Source organism: Pelecanus crispus, chromosome 5 (genome assembly GCF_030463565.1).
Source record: "Pelecanus crispus isolate bPelCri1 chromosome 5, bPelCri1.pri, whole genome shotgun sequence".
In the NCBI taxonomy this organism is placed as follows: Eukaryota; Metazoa; Chordata; class Aves; order Pelecaniformes; family Pelecanidae; genus Pelecanus; species Pelecanus crispus.
The window spans coordinates 28,909,882-28,925,087 of record NC_134647.1 but is presented as its reverse complement, the minus strand read 5'-3'; the positions used below and the strand labels follow the sequence as shown (position 1 = coordinate 28,925,087).

General features: G+C 36.9%; 1 protein-coding gene across 4 annotated transcripts in view; it reads right to left on the bottom strand.

The window, feature by feature from the left end:
* Positions 1-15,206, bottom strand: part of NBEAL1 (neurobeachin like 1) — a 96,778-nt gene that overhangs the window by 33,339 nt on the left and 48,233 nt on the right. For all 4 annotated transcript variants that reach the window (XM_075711089.1, XM_075711091.1, XM_075711090.1 and 1 more), the window contains 15 exons: positions 12,587-12,755; positions 11,412-11,545; positions 10,848-11,007; positions 10,649-10,751; positions 9,763-9,919; positions 8,965-9,123; positions 8,434-8,593; positions 8,078-8,166; positions 5,958-6,539; positions 5,213-5,388; positions 4,685-4,838; positions 2,616-2,744; positions 1,645-1,950; positions 1,390-1,539; positions 306-463 (listed from right to left, as the gene is read on the bottom strand). In XM_075711089.1, coding sequence (XP_075567204.1) covers positions 306-463; positions 1,390-1,539; positions 1,645-1,950; positions 2,616-2,744; positions 4,685-4,838; positions 5,213-5,388; positions 5,958-6,539; positions 8,078-8,166; positions 8,434-8,593; positions 8,965-9,123; positions 9,763-9,919; positions 10,649-10,751; positions 10,848-11,007; positions 11,412-11,545; positions 12,587-12,755 — 2,786 coding nt within the window. The remainder of the gene's footprint in view (positions 1-305; positions 464-1,389; positions 1,540-1,644; positions 1,951-2,615; positions 2,745-4,684; positions 4,839-5,212; positions 5,389-5,957; positions 6,540-8,077; positions 8,167-8,433; positions 8,594-8,964; positions 9,124-9,762; positions 9,920-10,648; positions 10,752-10,847; positions 11,008-11,411; positions 11,546-12,586; positions 12,756-15,206) is intronic.

The window sequence follows — 15,206 nt, the reverse complement described above, 5'->3', positions numbered from 1 at the left end:
CCACCGATCCGTAGGATCTCTCAAAAAAGCTTTTGTAATTGCTTCATTGATAACTAATTTTTATTTGTCACTTGGCAAGAAAACCCAGTATCCAGGTAACCAGCTCAGCATTACAATTCAAACTTTGCATTTTGACAATTAAATGCAGAAAACATTACAAAACATTCAATATTAACTGCACATCTCAAAAATGATTATCAGAGTCAATTTGACAAGGTTCTAACCACATGAAACAGTAAGTTAGTCACGTAAGCAAATTCCTTTTAAGCATCATATATGATTTGATTTAAGAACTTCACTCTTACATTTCAGACCAAGGACCACGTTCAGAGAACAAGTAAAGCTGGGCTGCTCTCCACTGTCTCAGAGTAGCTGTGTGTTGACTATTAAGTTGCTTTAGCATACTGTTGTACCGCAGATTTTCCTGCCGAGCCTTTCTTCTGAATGGTTCCACAAAATGCTCCTGAAAGACCATTAAAAATAAATCTAGCACTGAAATATCTCTGACCTTTGAAAACACAGTTTTGTGGCTTGCAAGAATTCTCATAAATTAAGAAAGAACAAAAAAAGTTTAGCAGTAAAAACTTCTGAAAAATTAAGGTAATAAATTTTATAAAGCTTAGTACTGGAAGAAATGGCACCAAACTTCAAGATGTGAAAAAAACACTATCAATGCTGAATCCATATGAAAGCAATTATTCATCATCAGAAAAGTGGTCAGTATTGGAAATCCTATTATAATAGGTAAATTCTGGTATTCTAGAACGTGACTCGTATTCTTCCTTTAGCTGCTGGAATAAAAAAGACTTAGTACAAGGATCCCTATTAAGATGACAAAAGGAAAACAAGAGAAATGTAACTTAGCTATGATATTTGCTGTAATTACCAGTTAATTCTAATGCTTAAACTGAGTCTGGACCTTATACAGAAAGGTCAGTTCAGAAACAATTTTTCCACACATTAAATAGGAACTGTTCACTGCTTTAAATGTTTTCATTGCATTGAAGTAGGGTTTAATTAAAAAAAAAAAAAAAAAAAAATCACACTGAGTCATCTCATAATGGAGAAGAGGAATAATTCAAAACATAAATCAGAGTAAAAGAAGATGCAGCTTATAGCTGAGCATAATTCTAGGCTGCTGTACTATGAGAAAGGCCTACTGTCCTGAAATAACTCTGCTTACAGATAAGACTCTTAAATAGAAAGAATAGAATTAAAAAGCATATCCTGCAAGTGTATATAGCCACAGTGCCCATAAAATCTTAAAACAATCAACCTGCCTGCAATCACTTGAATTGTGTCATTCTGGAATTCCATTTCTCCATCTTTTAGAAAGCAACTCCTGAGAGAGTTCTTCTAAGAGAAACTTGCACTCACTCAAAACCTTACCTGAAATTTAAGCTTACTTTCTCCTCTCTCCCGGTCTCGCTTGTGCATGTTCACCATAAATGCCTCATAACAATCTTTCCAATAAAGTGCCATCTGTTCATGATCATGTCTGAATGAATTTTCTTCATACTGCTTCATATTTGGAATAATCTGGTTCCACCAAAACAAAACGCACAACATGATTTCTGAATGAGCTCTTCTGCTTTCACGGCTAAAAAGAGGGGGAAAGCGATACAAAAAGAAGCATCTACTTACATATTTGTCAATATAAACTTGCCACTCATCAGAGCTGCAGTATTCCTGAAAGTCCTCAAAGAAAGATGGGCTGCCATTGGTAGGAGGCAATGAAGGGAGATGTAGGTTCATAAAGAGAAGTTCATAAATCTTGGATACCAATGTCCGAACAAGGGGAATCAAAAATGAGTAAGTTTCTGTCTTCTCTTCAATTGATCTACTCAAGATGCCTTCCAGCTTCCCCAAGAGGTAGCATGCTTCAGGCTGGCTCTCAATTACTTTGGTCTGAAGCAGGGTGTTTAGTTTGGCTGCTGCCATAGCACAGACCTACACAGACAAACAATGAAAAATGAATACAATGCTCAAAACAGTAATTTTGAGCACCTATCTTTTTAGCACAGGACTATGTACATATTCTGGCTGCATCCCAGGTAGCCTGAGGCACACATGCATCAAATATGGACACTGATCACTTATTCATCCTGTGATGACCAAACCTGAGTCAGCTGCAACCCCAAAGTCACACAGCTGCATTAAGGCAATCACATACCTAAACTAACAGTCCTGGCTTTACTGAAGGGCTCATATTCCAGACACAGCTCTGCTAACTTTGTTCCAAATGTTGATTTGGCAGAACAGTCCAGCTTCACATGCACTTAACGTATGTAAACCTGAAACCACTAATAAATGTCTTTTATGGTAGAGACAAAAAGTCACAATCAGAATCACTATCGTACTGCCACTAGTGCCTACATAGTCCCATCTTCAACCAGCTTGCCATCTACCTCTTTCTCATGCTCAAGAGGTGCACATTGACAGGACTGTAGAGTAAATTTGCAAATGGTAAGGACCAATAGAATATCTTCCCTATAGAAGGATGAATGACTGCCATCAGTCTGTTCACTGGTATGAGTAGCTCCCCCATAAACTGCAACAATTACATCAAACATGCACTTAGAACACAGTACCACTTGCAGGAATTTGCAACAAACCTGTAAGTTATCTTGTGCAATGAATCCAAGGAGCAACTGGACTTGCACCTGTGAAAGCCTGGTTGCTTCTATGCCAGCAGAGTACCAGACTGACAGGCTATCCATGAGAGTCACTAGTTCTTCCAAGAGCTATTGTAAAAACAGAAGATTTGCATGAAATAAAATTAACAACAGCTACTCCAGCTGGAGACAGGATAATTTCAAAGAGCTGAAGAAGAGGCTGTGTTCGCACTTCTAACTTACCCTAACCCAGAATATTATCCCAGAACACCGCAGTTTAAACCAGTAATTTGAAACAATTCCTGACTACTAAAAAACAACCCAAAAAAACTATCTAGCCCAGTATGTTAACTCAAGTGTCTCCCCTGAATAAAGCCAAAACCAACATATAGTATACTTGCTTATGTTTTTCCTATAATTTCACTCAGTAAATGCCATTTCCTTAGAAAAGTTAGAGACTCCGTGAGCATGATTACTATGATTGAATAGATGCTATTATTAATAGCACAGACACCATACTAACTTGCAATTTCTGGGTTCAGTATATAGAGGATTTTATTTCATTCTTCTGCTTTGTATTTTAAATGATTTGAGTGTAATGCTAGTATAATTTACCAGCAATAGCAATATGCACAGTGCCCTGAGAAGAAAAGCAAGGCTTCCTTCATGAATATCTGATTTAGTGAAATGCTTGAAACTTCAAAACAACTATTAATGTCTTTTAAAAAAATAACAACAAAAAAAATAGAAGGCAGTCCTTTCTGTCAGTATTTTGATACCAGAAGTGACACAAACCTTTTGAAAGGTAGGTATTCACAAGGCAAATGGCACATTTCACTATCCAGACATTTTTGCTTAATACTAATATACCTTGATACATTCCGTAATAAATTACTGAAATGTAAAATCATTCTTCTGTTAAGCTCCAGAATCACATGAATGCTTGCAGCAGACAAAGCTGTCCTGCTTAGAATATTGTGGTGCTTTAAACTCTCCCCAGGTACAGTGGAAGATAATTTATGAAAGTACTGTTATTTTCAATTCAGAGTTGGCAATAACCACAACTCTCATTGTTCCAAAGTTCAGAACTCATTTCTAATTAGATTTCACAAAGCTAGATCACAACAGAAGGCAAAGCTTTTACCAAGAGGAGAGTTTTTAAAAACAAACAATTAAAAGCTTTAAGATTAAGCTATGTTTACTTATAAGCAGCCATTTTGGAGAACAGTTTAGAAGTTACTGTGTTGACCACCCTTAACATTACACTTTTTTTTCCCCAAAAAAGTAGTCTTAAAAAAACTGATTTTTTTAAGGATTTATCATGATATAATGGTGGTTTCCATATAGTATCTCTCCCTTTCAGCCTTGAAAAATGGAAAAGCAATGACAACTCAGACAGTGAAGGAAGCAAGACTACTGCCGGAAATCACATAAATGTTGAGGCAAATTACAGGTGCCTACAGCATATGTCAAGAAGGCAGGAGAAACAGCCAGACAACAGAAAGCTTCTTTACCTTACTACTTATTGTGTTTGCTAGTAATTTTCATCCTCAGACCTCATGTTTCTGACTCTGATATACAAAATTGAGCTATTTGCACATACATGCACAATATCATGTTGAAACTCCAATATGGGTCAAAGCCCAGAAGTGACATTTCTCAGCTTGCAACCAAGAGCAGAGTTTTGGCTGGTCTTTCATTCAGGGGACACACAATGAGTCATACAAGCTGATAAACGGTGCAAAATCTGCTTAGGCTACAACTGACATTGTTTCATTAGCTCCTACATCTTCTAAATATTTCTCCAGTCCAAAGAGACATGGATTTTCAATAAAGAGTACCACTTATAGGCCTATTTAATTTGCAAAATTAACTATATTCTCTGTAGTAAGTATTCACACTTTTTTACTCATTAAGAGGCAATCTAATCCATTCCACTATGAACCCTTACTCTGTAATATCTATAGTTTAAAAACATATGCCTAGAAGGGATGACAGTATCCAAGCTGACAACTTCTTCATTACTTCTTCAGCCTATATACAGTACTTCCTTTATGCAGTTACTGTACCTTTTCTGTCCATAAATTTGAATTAACTAGTCCTTCTGCTTGCAGGAAGTCTTGTACAATTAGCAAGAGCTTGAAGGCATTTTCAGCATGTGTAGGGAGAGCTTTTGAATCTCTATTATCAGTGACTGACCATTCTAACATCTTCTCCAGCAAGCTGCATGGAAAACAAAATCCCAAAGTAATTATTACATGTTCTAAGTGTAAGTGGCTTTAAAAAAAATCCAATTAAGTATTTAATTGAATCTCTTAGTCTGCAGTGACATAACTGCCATCTTCTCAATAAGCTAATGAGGCAAAAGAGATTTTGAGAAGCTCATGAAACCGGTTATACAGTTTCAAAACCTTATGGCCACATGACACTCCTAAATAGGTAGTGGAATATACTTCTGACAGTATATGAAGAGAGAGCAAGGAAAAGTACATCTTGCTGGGAAACACCCACCCGTTCCCAGCTTCACTAGTGCCCCTCACTTTTTCTGGTTTTCCTCAAAAGGGATGAAAGAACCCACCCTTGAACTGTACGCTTACTTGAGTTTTATTTCATCAGAAGATCGCAGCAATTCATTAGATATCCCCAGTTTGGTCAGTGCAGAAAACACCTGTCCTCTCTCAATCCAAGCAGCGTCATCAGATTTTTCAATGCCTTTCCATATTATACAGAGTAGGATGTCTGTAAGTAACTGTATGAGTTCATTATCACCCCCCTACAAAAGGAGAGAAATATTTACAGCCCTTCTAGTCTAGAAAACCTTCAAAACGTTTCTTGTTCATCACAGTCCCTATGCTTGCATATTTCAGCATTTTTGAAAACTCTGCAGTCTAAAGTCCAATTGCTAAACACATGAAAACACAAATATAAGAGACTGTGGCTTGCTTGTATGTTGTAATACATACTGACTTGACTTCTACATCATTATTTCAACCTGACCTTTAGCTACACTTGATTTTTCACAGCAAGTCTGCTTCATGATTCTTCTGCAAGATAAAGGACGTTGAAATATAGAAGGGGGGGAGTTTATAGTTTTTTATTTGGTTTTTTTGTTTGGTTTGGTTTTTTTAATATCAAAGCTATTCCAACTAGACGAGCAAAAAAGATGACACATTACAAAAGGAAATACCCCTACTCACTGTAAAAGAGCTATATCATTTACTTTTCTGTTGGAAGATGGGAGGGGTAAAAAAAGGACAATATCCATCAGGGAGATTATTAAAAAAATAAAAAGGAATTGCAGACATTTGGAGAAATTAACCACATATGGACTGAATTACTTACTCCTTGGTTTTCAAATAAAGAAAGATCAGCAGTGAAGCCCACATCATTTGTAACTCCCAGCTCTTTGTCAGGCTGCCCAGAGAATGGTTTTGTATTCTCTATAGGTGATGGTGTGCTGGGCTGGCTATCTGTCATCTGATTCACAGCATCAGCCAATTCATAAGAGTCAATACTGGACAGATCTAAACTCAAATGTGAAGGATTACTGTGCCACAATTCTTCTCGGTCCTCCGACCTAAAAGACATCTCTGCTGTGGATGCATCTTCCAGTGGCATAACAGAGAAGTGAGGAGGGACATCCAGGGATTTGTTGTCTTCTAAACTCCACTGATCAAACAGACCATTAACAGATGCAAAGCTGCCAGTTTTGTCTCCTTCTGTCTTATCAGGTTGATGTTTCTGAAGCTCTTCAGCAGGAGGCTTTTTTTCCTCTTCTCTTGAGGAATCAGCCCTGTTCTCTTTAAAGCCAATCTGGACCTCTGAGTTTTCTTTCAGGAACAGTCTAATCAAAGTGTCCTGCCAGCCCAGCTGCTGAGAAATCTGTTGTGCTGCATCCAATTGGGAATGCAAAAGGTGCAAAACCTAAGGATAGGAGAAGATAATCCCATACCTACACATTAATTTTAGCTTGTAACTGCATTCATTCTCGCTTTTCAATTAGACATTTTACAACCTTTTTGCTTTTATTCAGAACCTTGTAAAAAAGCCACAATTGGTTAATAATAAGCAAACAAGCCACAATCATTTTTCTCATTAGAAATATATATTTGAGGAAAAAAGAAAAAAATTCTCAGGAGTAGGGGAGAAGAAAAGCTATCAAAGCATATTGGTAAGTCCTATATTACAGCCACTCTTCTGTAACAATTCCTGCAAAAGCCAGTTCTCACAACAAATAATCCTATTCAGCCACTAGTCTACAAAAAAAAAAAACTATAACAGAAAATATGCTGATCAGGAACTATTAAATAGATAAAATAAAAAATGCTGCAGTATTAATAGCTTACTGATAGTGTATATTACCGTTTCACTTTTTTTTTTAACTTTGAGAAACCTTAATAGACAATATAGGGCCTCACAGCCACATTCAGTACTACTAATTCCAGTGACACAAGCCAGAGTTCAGTTTAGGAAAAAGTCACTGCTTCCTCTCTACCTCCTCCCTGCATCCACAACCACTCTTCTGAACCATAGTATGTTCTATCATAACAACATAGCAAGAATACAAACAGAACTTTGATCATGGTCTTAAGAAAACTTAGTAATTCAAGGAGTCTACCATCTCCAACCTGTAGAAAATACGAGCTATTTGAGAATCATAATAGAGGCTTTGCTTTTTGTTTTGTTTTTTTCTAAAGGATTTTGTCCCGTTTTCAGCTGGGATAGAGTTAACTTTTTTTTTCCCCCCCTAGGATCTGATATAGTGCTGTATTTTGGATTTAGTACGAGAATAATGTTGGTAACACACTGATGTTTTAGTTGTTGCTAAGTAGTGCTTACACTAGTCAAGGACTTTTCAGCTTCCCAGACCCTGCCAGTGAGAAGTTGTGAGGGGGCACAGCCAGGACAGCTGGCCCAAACTGGCCAAAGGGCTATTCCATACCATATGACACCATGCTCAGTATATAAACTGGGGGGAGTTAGCTGAGGGGGGCGGGGCAGGGACTGCTGCTCGGGAGCTGGCTGGGCATTGGTCAGTGAGTGGTGAGCAATTGCATTGTGCATCACTTGTTTTGTATATTCTTTTATCATTATAATTATTTTCCCTTCTTTTTCTGTCCTATTAAGCTGTCTTTATCTCAACCCACAAATTTTACTACTTTACTACTACTACTACTCCCCCCCCGCCCCTCCAATTCTCTCCCCCATCCCAGTGGGGAGGGGGGAAGTGAGTGAACAGCTGTGTGGTGTTTAGCTGCCTGCCAGGTTAAACCACAACAGACCTGAATACACAAAATTCAACACTAAGTGACAGATGGGCATCATTTTTAACATAAATCATTGCTAAAGAAAGCAGTAACAACAAATACTGCCACTGTGTCTCAAATAAATAATTAAGATACCACACTGTACAGCTTACGGGCTTAAAGGACAGTATTCCAGTTTTAAAGACAACAACTAACCTTTCTACAGATAACCACTCTCACGTTTATGTCTGATCTATGAGCCAGATGCATTACAGCTATGAGATCTTTATAATTCACAGCAGGATCTGTAGGGGAGAAAGAAAAAACAACACAAACGATAATCATGCAAGAGAACGTAACAGCTAAATACTAAAAATTGCCTTGTAGGTCACCTCTACATCCAGGGGTAGTAAAAGGAACAAACTTCAGGGAACTAAGAAAACTTCAGCTGAGACTAATAAGAACTTTGAATAGAACAGCTCTGTAAGGTTACAACTCTGGTTTTCTTGAACAAAAAAACAATTATGTTTGCCTCTGAGCAGCAGGAGTTATACACAACACTTGCCAATTACCTGCATACAGAACTTGGTTAAGAAGGTTTTTAATAAGAGAAACGGTAATTGGCGATTCATTCAGAAGGAGCCCCAGTCCAGAGTATCCCACTTCTCTGAGTCTCATACGGTGCTTACTACGTTCATAAACTTTAGTACATTTCAGCATCTCTTCCACAATCTGCAAGAAAAAGTACACACAAATGCAAAATAAACACAAGGGAGCATCCAGACCTCTTAAACTTAACTGTATATAACATGCTGATCCGCTGTTTTTAAAGTTTACTTTGTAAGCTAACTCAAACAACATGGACACTTTTTTTTTTTTTTTTTTTAAAGATCCCAATACTTTACTTCAAGAGAACACTAATTCCATTGTGACTATGGCAGTAAACAATAACATCTAGCTAACATAACAGAAGAGGGAAGAAAAAATTAAAACTTGGATTATTAGTAACTTTGCAGTTGCATACAGTTCTGCAGTCAGACCATTGAAAAATACAAATTTATGTTCAACTGATTAATTTAAAAACATACAATTCAATTCATTACCTTGAACACAAGTTCTCTAAGCCTGTCAGAGTATCTTTGATGCAGTAACAGCGCGTAAAGAATATCAGCATTCCCTGGTTCAAAAAGCAATAAAAAAAGCTGGTCTGGGGTTGGGCTGGAATGAAGTAGGCTGAAGAGAACATCCAGAATTCCACACAGCTACAAAATTAAGACAACTAAATTAATCCACAGTTCATTCAGACTTCATGCTCTGTTTGGGGAAAATTTTTTTTGCTTTTAAATTTTACCCATTGCTTGTTACAAAATAGACATTTTGTCTGCTCAATTTTACTGTATTTAAAATTAGATTAAAATGTTTTTTTCTATATATAGCACATTGTATCAAACTGTAATTAGAGCTACAAAGCAAGTTCAAGTGCTGTTGATGTCTACAAAACAGAAACCACATCATTACAACTTCTGATCAGCTGAAGTCCAATTAATTTGGTTTTGTAAACTAAGACAACTTTTCTGATGGCAGTATTGCACATCATGTGCTTTCTGCCCTCTGGGGTTGGCGGGGCGGGGGTGGGGGGGTGGGACGGGGACACACACACGATCACCACAAACAAACCAGTAAAAATACAGCCACCTGCAGAGCACTTTGTCAAGTTTCCAGTATGCTTCTATAACCTGCCTCAGCTACATCTAAACAGAACCACACATCAAGTGACACTTTGCTTGTGGTCTTTTTCTTTTTTGTTCTCCCCTCCTTTAAGCACGCAAGATTTCTAAACATCAAGAAGCAAAACCAAAACATGTACAGTTTAAACTATTAATTTATGCCATATTGGATACCTGCTCCTCTTCACTGGTGGCAGCTATGTATCCTATGATGCTCTGTATTTCTTCATGTGTTCCACCTTTGCTCAGGAAATACTTGATCAGTCCATATAGGGATGACCGTATTGTTCTCAGGTCATCAGGAGCCAAATCACTGTCTTTACAGCCACTCCTATACAACAACAGACAGGAAAAGCAACCTAAGGAAGTTCTTCGTGACTCATTAATAGCAATTTGATAGCGCTAGTTTTGTAATTTTTCATCTACCCAGATATCATAGCACAAGCTATCCATTTTTACTGAAGGCAACTACTTATTACTATAAGCAATAGTACACCAGACTTACCAAGTCTATAAATGACCTGAAATGTAGACTTGTACTGATCTGGACACAGGTCAGGATTTCAGGTTTCCCCCTCCCACCCTCTAAAGGAAAGAGCAAGGTCCTCAATGACCTAACTATATTCATAACCAGATATAAATCACCAAGACTGAAGGCTAAAATTCTAAATTCCTAGAAAAGTCCCACCTCAAATTCTACAAGGATATAAAAGAACAAAACAGCTTAAAATGATAAATACTCTCTCGCTTCATAATGGTCATGACCCATGACTTAATTTGTATTGTTGACAAGTTCTTCAATTTTGTAATTTTAATGACTTTTCCAAGCATTTCTAGTATCATTCACATAAATTTTATATAATACTATCATAAAAATTAAAGTCAAGGAAAAGTAGCAAGTCAAATGGGGAAAAAAAAAAGCAATTTTGAAAAGTAAATCAACCACCAAAAGCCAACCTGCAGTTTTATTTATTAATTTTCTCACTAGGATGATGGGGGGAAAAACCCAGCAGCCACATAACAATAAATGAGGAGGAGTCAGAAGAGGTAAAACTCATACCCATAATAAATCCTGAGTGTGTCTAGAAGAAACTGTACACCGTATTTCTTTCTGAAGAGTCTTCTGCTGTCCTTGATGATTGTAGAAAGATATTGTATATGTCCTACAACGTAAAGTTTTCTATTAGAACCTAGATAAAGATTTACATCAAGTGAACAGTACTGTGTCTTTACGCAGTTGCCCAAGTCCAAGAGCTCACCAATTCTGAAGGGGAAGTCCCCACTGTTCCAGATACTGAAGTCAAAAAGTAAGTGTTGATACATCTGTTGCAAAAGCTGCAAGTTCTTTTCTACTGAGACTTGTTCTATCAACAACTGCACAGCCATCAGTACATTCACATCCATTAAGTTGCTTGGCACCTTTCAAAATAACAACAGGTGTTAGCACTCAAAATATTGAATATCCTAATAAACTACATTATTTTTAAAATTGAATTTTGAGATTCTTTTATCTTCTACAGCAATGTCTGCTTCCAGTAAAGCAATACAAGAAACACAAAACCAGTCTAGTTTGATGAATCATACAACACAGTACCTATAACAAAAAAAGCAGAACATGGAAAAAGACAAAACATCGTGTTTCACTTTGCAGATCAAGACCAACTCCTCACACCTTTTTGTTTTCAGAAACATGAGAAAGAAAAGCATGTACTAAGTAGACCTCTGAAGACCCTCACATCACGGCCAAACTAAGAATGTTTCAAAGTAATCAGGCCCCCATCCATAACATTCATTACTAAAGGATGTTTCTCAAATTTGCTCACCTTCTGTAACAAGGCTCCTAGGGTGGCAACTCCATGGGAGTGAATGAGATTTTCTTGATTAACATGGTGTCTCTGAATAAAGTGTTTTATCATCAAGATGAAAGTTGCAACAATGTTCTTCTCCAGGCGTGCTTCTGCAAAACAGAAAAAAAGTAGCGAAAGCCTCATGGTTTATTGTTGAACCGCTGCATATAAGTAGAGGGGAAGAAGTAAATTCAAGTGTTCATATTCCTCAGTATTTCCTGAACTTCTCAACTCTTCTTCTGTTTGCTCTCTTTAGATTTTTCCAGTGCAGAGTCACAGCCATTCCATGCCTCTCCAGAACAAACTGACCCCAGTCCTGACTTCAGTTGCTTCATCCATCTGGCTGTAGGTTACAGAAAAACTTCTCTTTCAGTTACAATCTTTTATATATGCTGCAGTTATTCTCCCTCTACAGCTGCAAACTGACACTTTCTAGACACAATATGCAAAAAATTAAGAAACAGAGAGAAAAATATATATATTTTTACTTTACTCCAGCATTTCGTATTTGAAACAAAAAATACTGTTTTCCCTTGCAAGGTCTGATTTCCCAGTGGTTTCTGTTAAGATCAAAGTTCATTCTCAACATTAGCACAGCTTTTAAAAATTTATTCTTAAAGCTTCCTTCCTTTTTTTTTTTTTTAAATTTTAATACTAAAATCCGACTGTGTGTGGAAGAGGTAGGAGTCTGAACATTTTCCTAAGTTTGGCTAAAGGCTAAACAGTACCATTCTGATGCTGCAAAGTCTTCATGTGGCTGTCTGACCCAGCACTCAAGTTGTAGGAAAGCTCCTCCTATTGATATTAGTAGGCTTTGCATCAAACATAATTTTTCAAAATAATCAGAACAAATTTTTCAGAACAGAAATTTAAAAACTGCATACTTTTACACTAATGTGATGGTAAATCATGAAAAGAAAAATAATGCTATTAAATATAACTATATTTGAAATATGTTAGTAAGTTAATTTTACATAGTGCTGAACTGGTATTCTGTACCCACATCAGATATCTAAGAACAGAAAGAACCTTTCAGCTTTACACAGGTACTCTGGAAAAGCCAGCACATAATAAAACAGCTTTCTGTCATTTATAGGAAGACTTTCAAAATCAAGCTTAAAAATTATTTCAGTTCAACTGTACTTTCCTACCTGATGCCTTTGTGGATGACAATACCACCCAGTCTCCCTCTACAGGAGTAACTAGTTCTGGAGGTAGAGTTTCCCCTTCAGACTTCTCAGGTATCTGTCCACCAAGAACACTGATCTGCTCTAGCAATGGAAACAGCACATTTACTCCACCAATACAGTTGATCATATCCTAAATCAAGAGAAAAAAGGAGGAAAAACATCACCATAAAATCCCCTAAAGTACGTAACAGAAATTTATTCCAAATACAAGGCACCTTACATACTCACAAATCAACCAGAATGTTTCACATGCCACTTTTAAACTAGTTTAAAACACTGTGCTTAAAAGAGCTGCCCAAGTTTTAGACACTGCAATAACACACATGCCTTTCTGTCAGCTCCTGTTTTGAAAGTGCATTTTTATATTTCCTTCCTCCTCCCCTCATAAACACAGAAGATTGAAGGACACAAGTCTTAGAAAGAATATTCTGCTAAATATATTTGAAACACAGGAAAAAAATATTTTTCTAAGTTACTTGCAGCAAGCAGTAAGAAAAGATTATACACACCTGTGCTTTAATCATATTCCTGCAAGATTTCAATTTCAGACAGTTAAAAAAATAGTAAAATTTTATTTTCTTTTTTAAAAGTAACTTTACACATACCTCATCTCTAAGCCTCTTTTTAAAATTCAAGTCTCCTAAGCCCCCTTTTTCCACCCCTCCTCACAAGCAGGGATAGCACGAGACTTCAAACAATGCTTCTTGTGGTAAGGTATAACATACTCAAATCACAAGATTTCTAGAAGTGATTCACAATGCCACTTAGAAAATCAGGGTCTCAGCAAGCTAGCCAGAGACACCTATTCAATTGCCCAGCTTAGTCCCGTGAAAACTATTGCGTAGTAAAATTTTAACAGCCAAAAACCCCAACATCCTGTAAGCCAGTCTATTAACGTGGGATATCACTCTCCCTTCCCAGACAGAAATGTTGGGAAGAAGTGGAGAAAATCATCTGTTTCTTCTCCATCGTTTTCCACTTTTTCAATTGTTACACTGCTCCTTGTGTCTTTATGATGTCCCCTCTTCAGCCCACATTTATTAAGGTGAATTTAACAAAATTGAACAGTTAAATTAAGAGAGTTTTTTTAAATTTACAAAGTTTATCTCGTGGATGAAGATTTCTATGTTTGTTGAGCAAAACAAGAGGCACCACAGACCGCAGCTTTTGGGAACAGAAATCAACTTGAAAAACAGAATTTATCTGAACCACAAGACAGCAGTAACTGTAGCTCCTTCTAGTCTGTACTTGCCTCCTCATGAGCTCCTGATCAGCTCTTGTGTTTTTTCCTCACTCTAGTCCTCCTCAAGGGGGTGCTAAACCCCATCATGTTTGTTAATGAATGACTTTCCTAACACTTGTACTCACAATACGCTTTCCCATAAAGCTAGAGATGTAAACACTCCTCACCCACCCCTCTTCCCACTATTGGGTGAAGAGAACAAATTGCAGTATTTTCAAACTATTCATATTGTAGCAAAATTAACTAGCAAGCGTCCGAATTTTCTTAACATTAATCTCCACAAGTCAGCGTACGCACAATGTAGCTCCAACAATATTTCCTTATTAATTAGTTTGCTAGTACAGTTGATCATTCACTGTTCTTAAAAATAAAGCAGTTCATATTTATTTGTTTGTACATTTGTCCTCAAGACAAAAAAAAAAAAAAAAAAGATGTGGTATTCTGCTGACAAGTTTTCTACACTCAGACTTTGGATTTTATTTTTTCTCAAAGCTAAGAGCCCTTAATCAAAGATTCTGCCTATAAAACAGAATTGCATGTATTCTATCTAAATTTAAAAGAAATAAATCCTTATTTATGTCACTGTTTCTGGATCAAACTCTGATGCTGCAAATAACTTGATTTCCTCATGCACAGAGCTATGTCTGACTTTGATTTTTGATATTCATATGTGTTAGTGATCGGGGAACAAATACACAAACAGGTACACAAAGGTATTTATTAAGCTGGCGTGCATTTCATGGTTTCCTCCTCCTCTCCATGAACTAGCAAGTAGAAGACCATTTACTATTTTACACGAAAGACATCTAATGGACATGTAACTTGCCTAAATGATAATGTTTGTGGAGCACCAAGAAAGTCTAAATGACTAATACTAAATCTCATTGGCAGTGTTGAGTTGACAAAATTGTGTTTTAATTCTATAGCACAAAGTCAGATCTGAACTGTCAGTGGCACAAGACTAAGAAATTAACTGATTAACCAGAAGGACATAAGGACCCTATGTGTTGGTTAAGAAAACAAAACAAAAACCCAAAGCCAAAATACAGGACAGTTTGGCTACAACAGAATGTTTGAGCAGGAGACTAGAAACAGGTTTAGCCAGAAAATGTTACATTTTAAGCTCCAATACTAATATAGTAGTAGTGCTGTGATTACAATTGCTAGCAAAATTTAAACAAAGGTGATTTGCATAGCCTGTAAGGATGAGATATCCCAATGTATCCAACAATAAGGAAAAGAATATTGGACAATTAGTGTATAGCAGAGACAGAATAAGGTATAACACTTTGAATTTTTGGTGTTTTCTCTCAAGTGAGGCTTTTGGACTGTGAGATC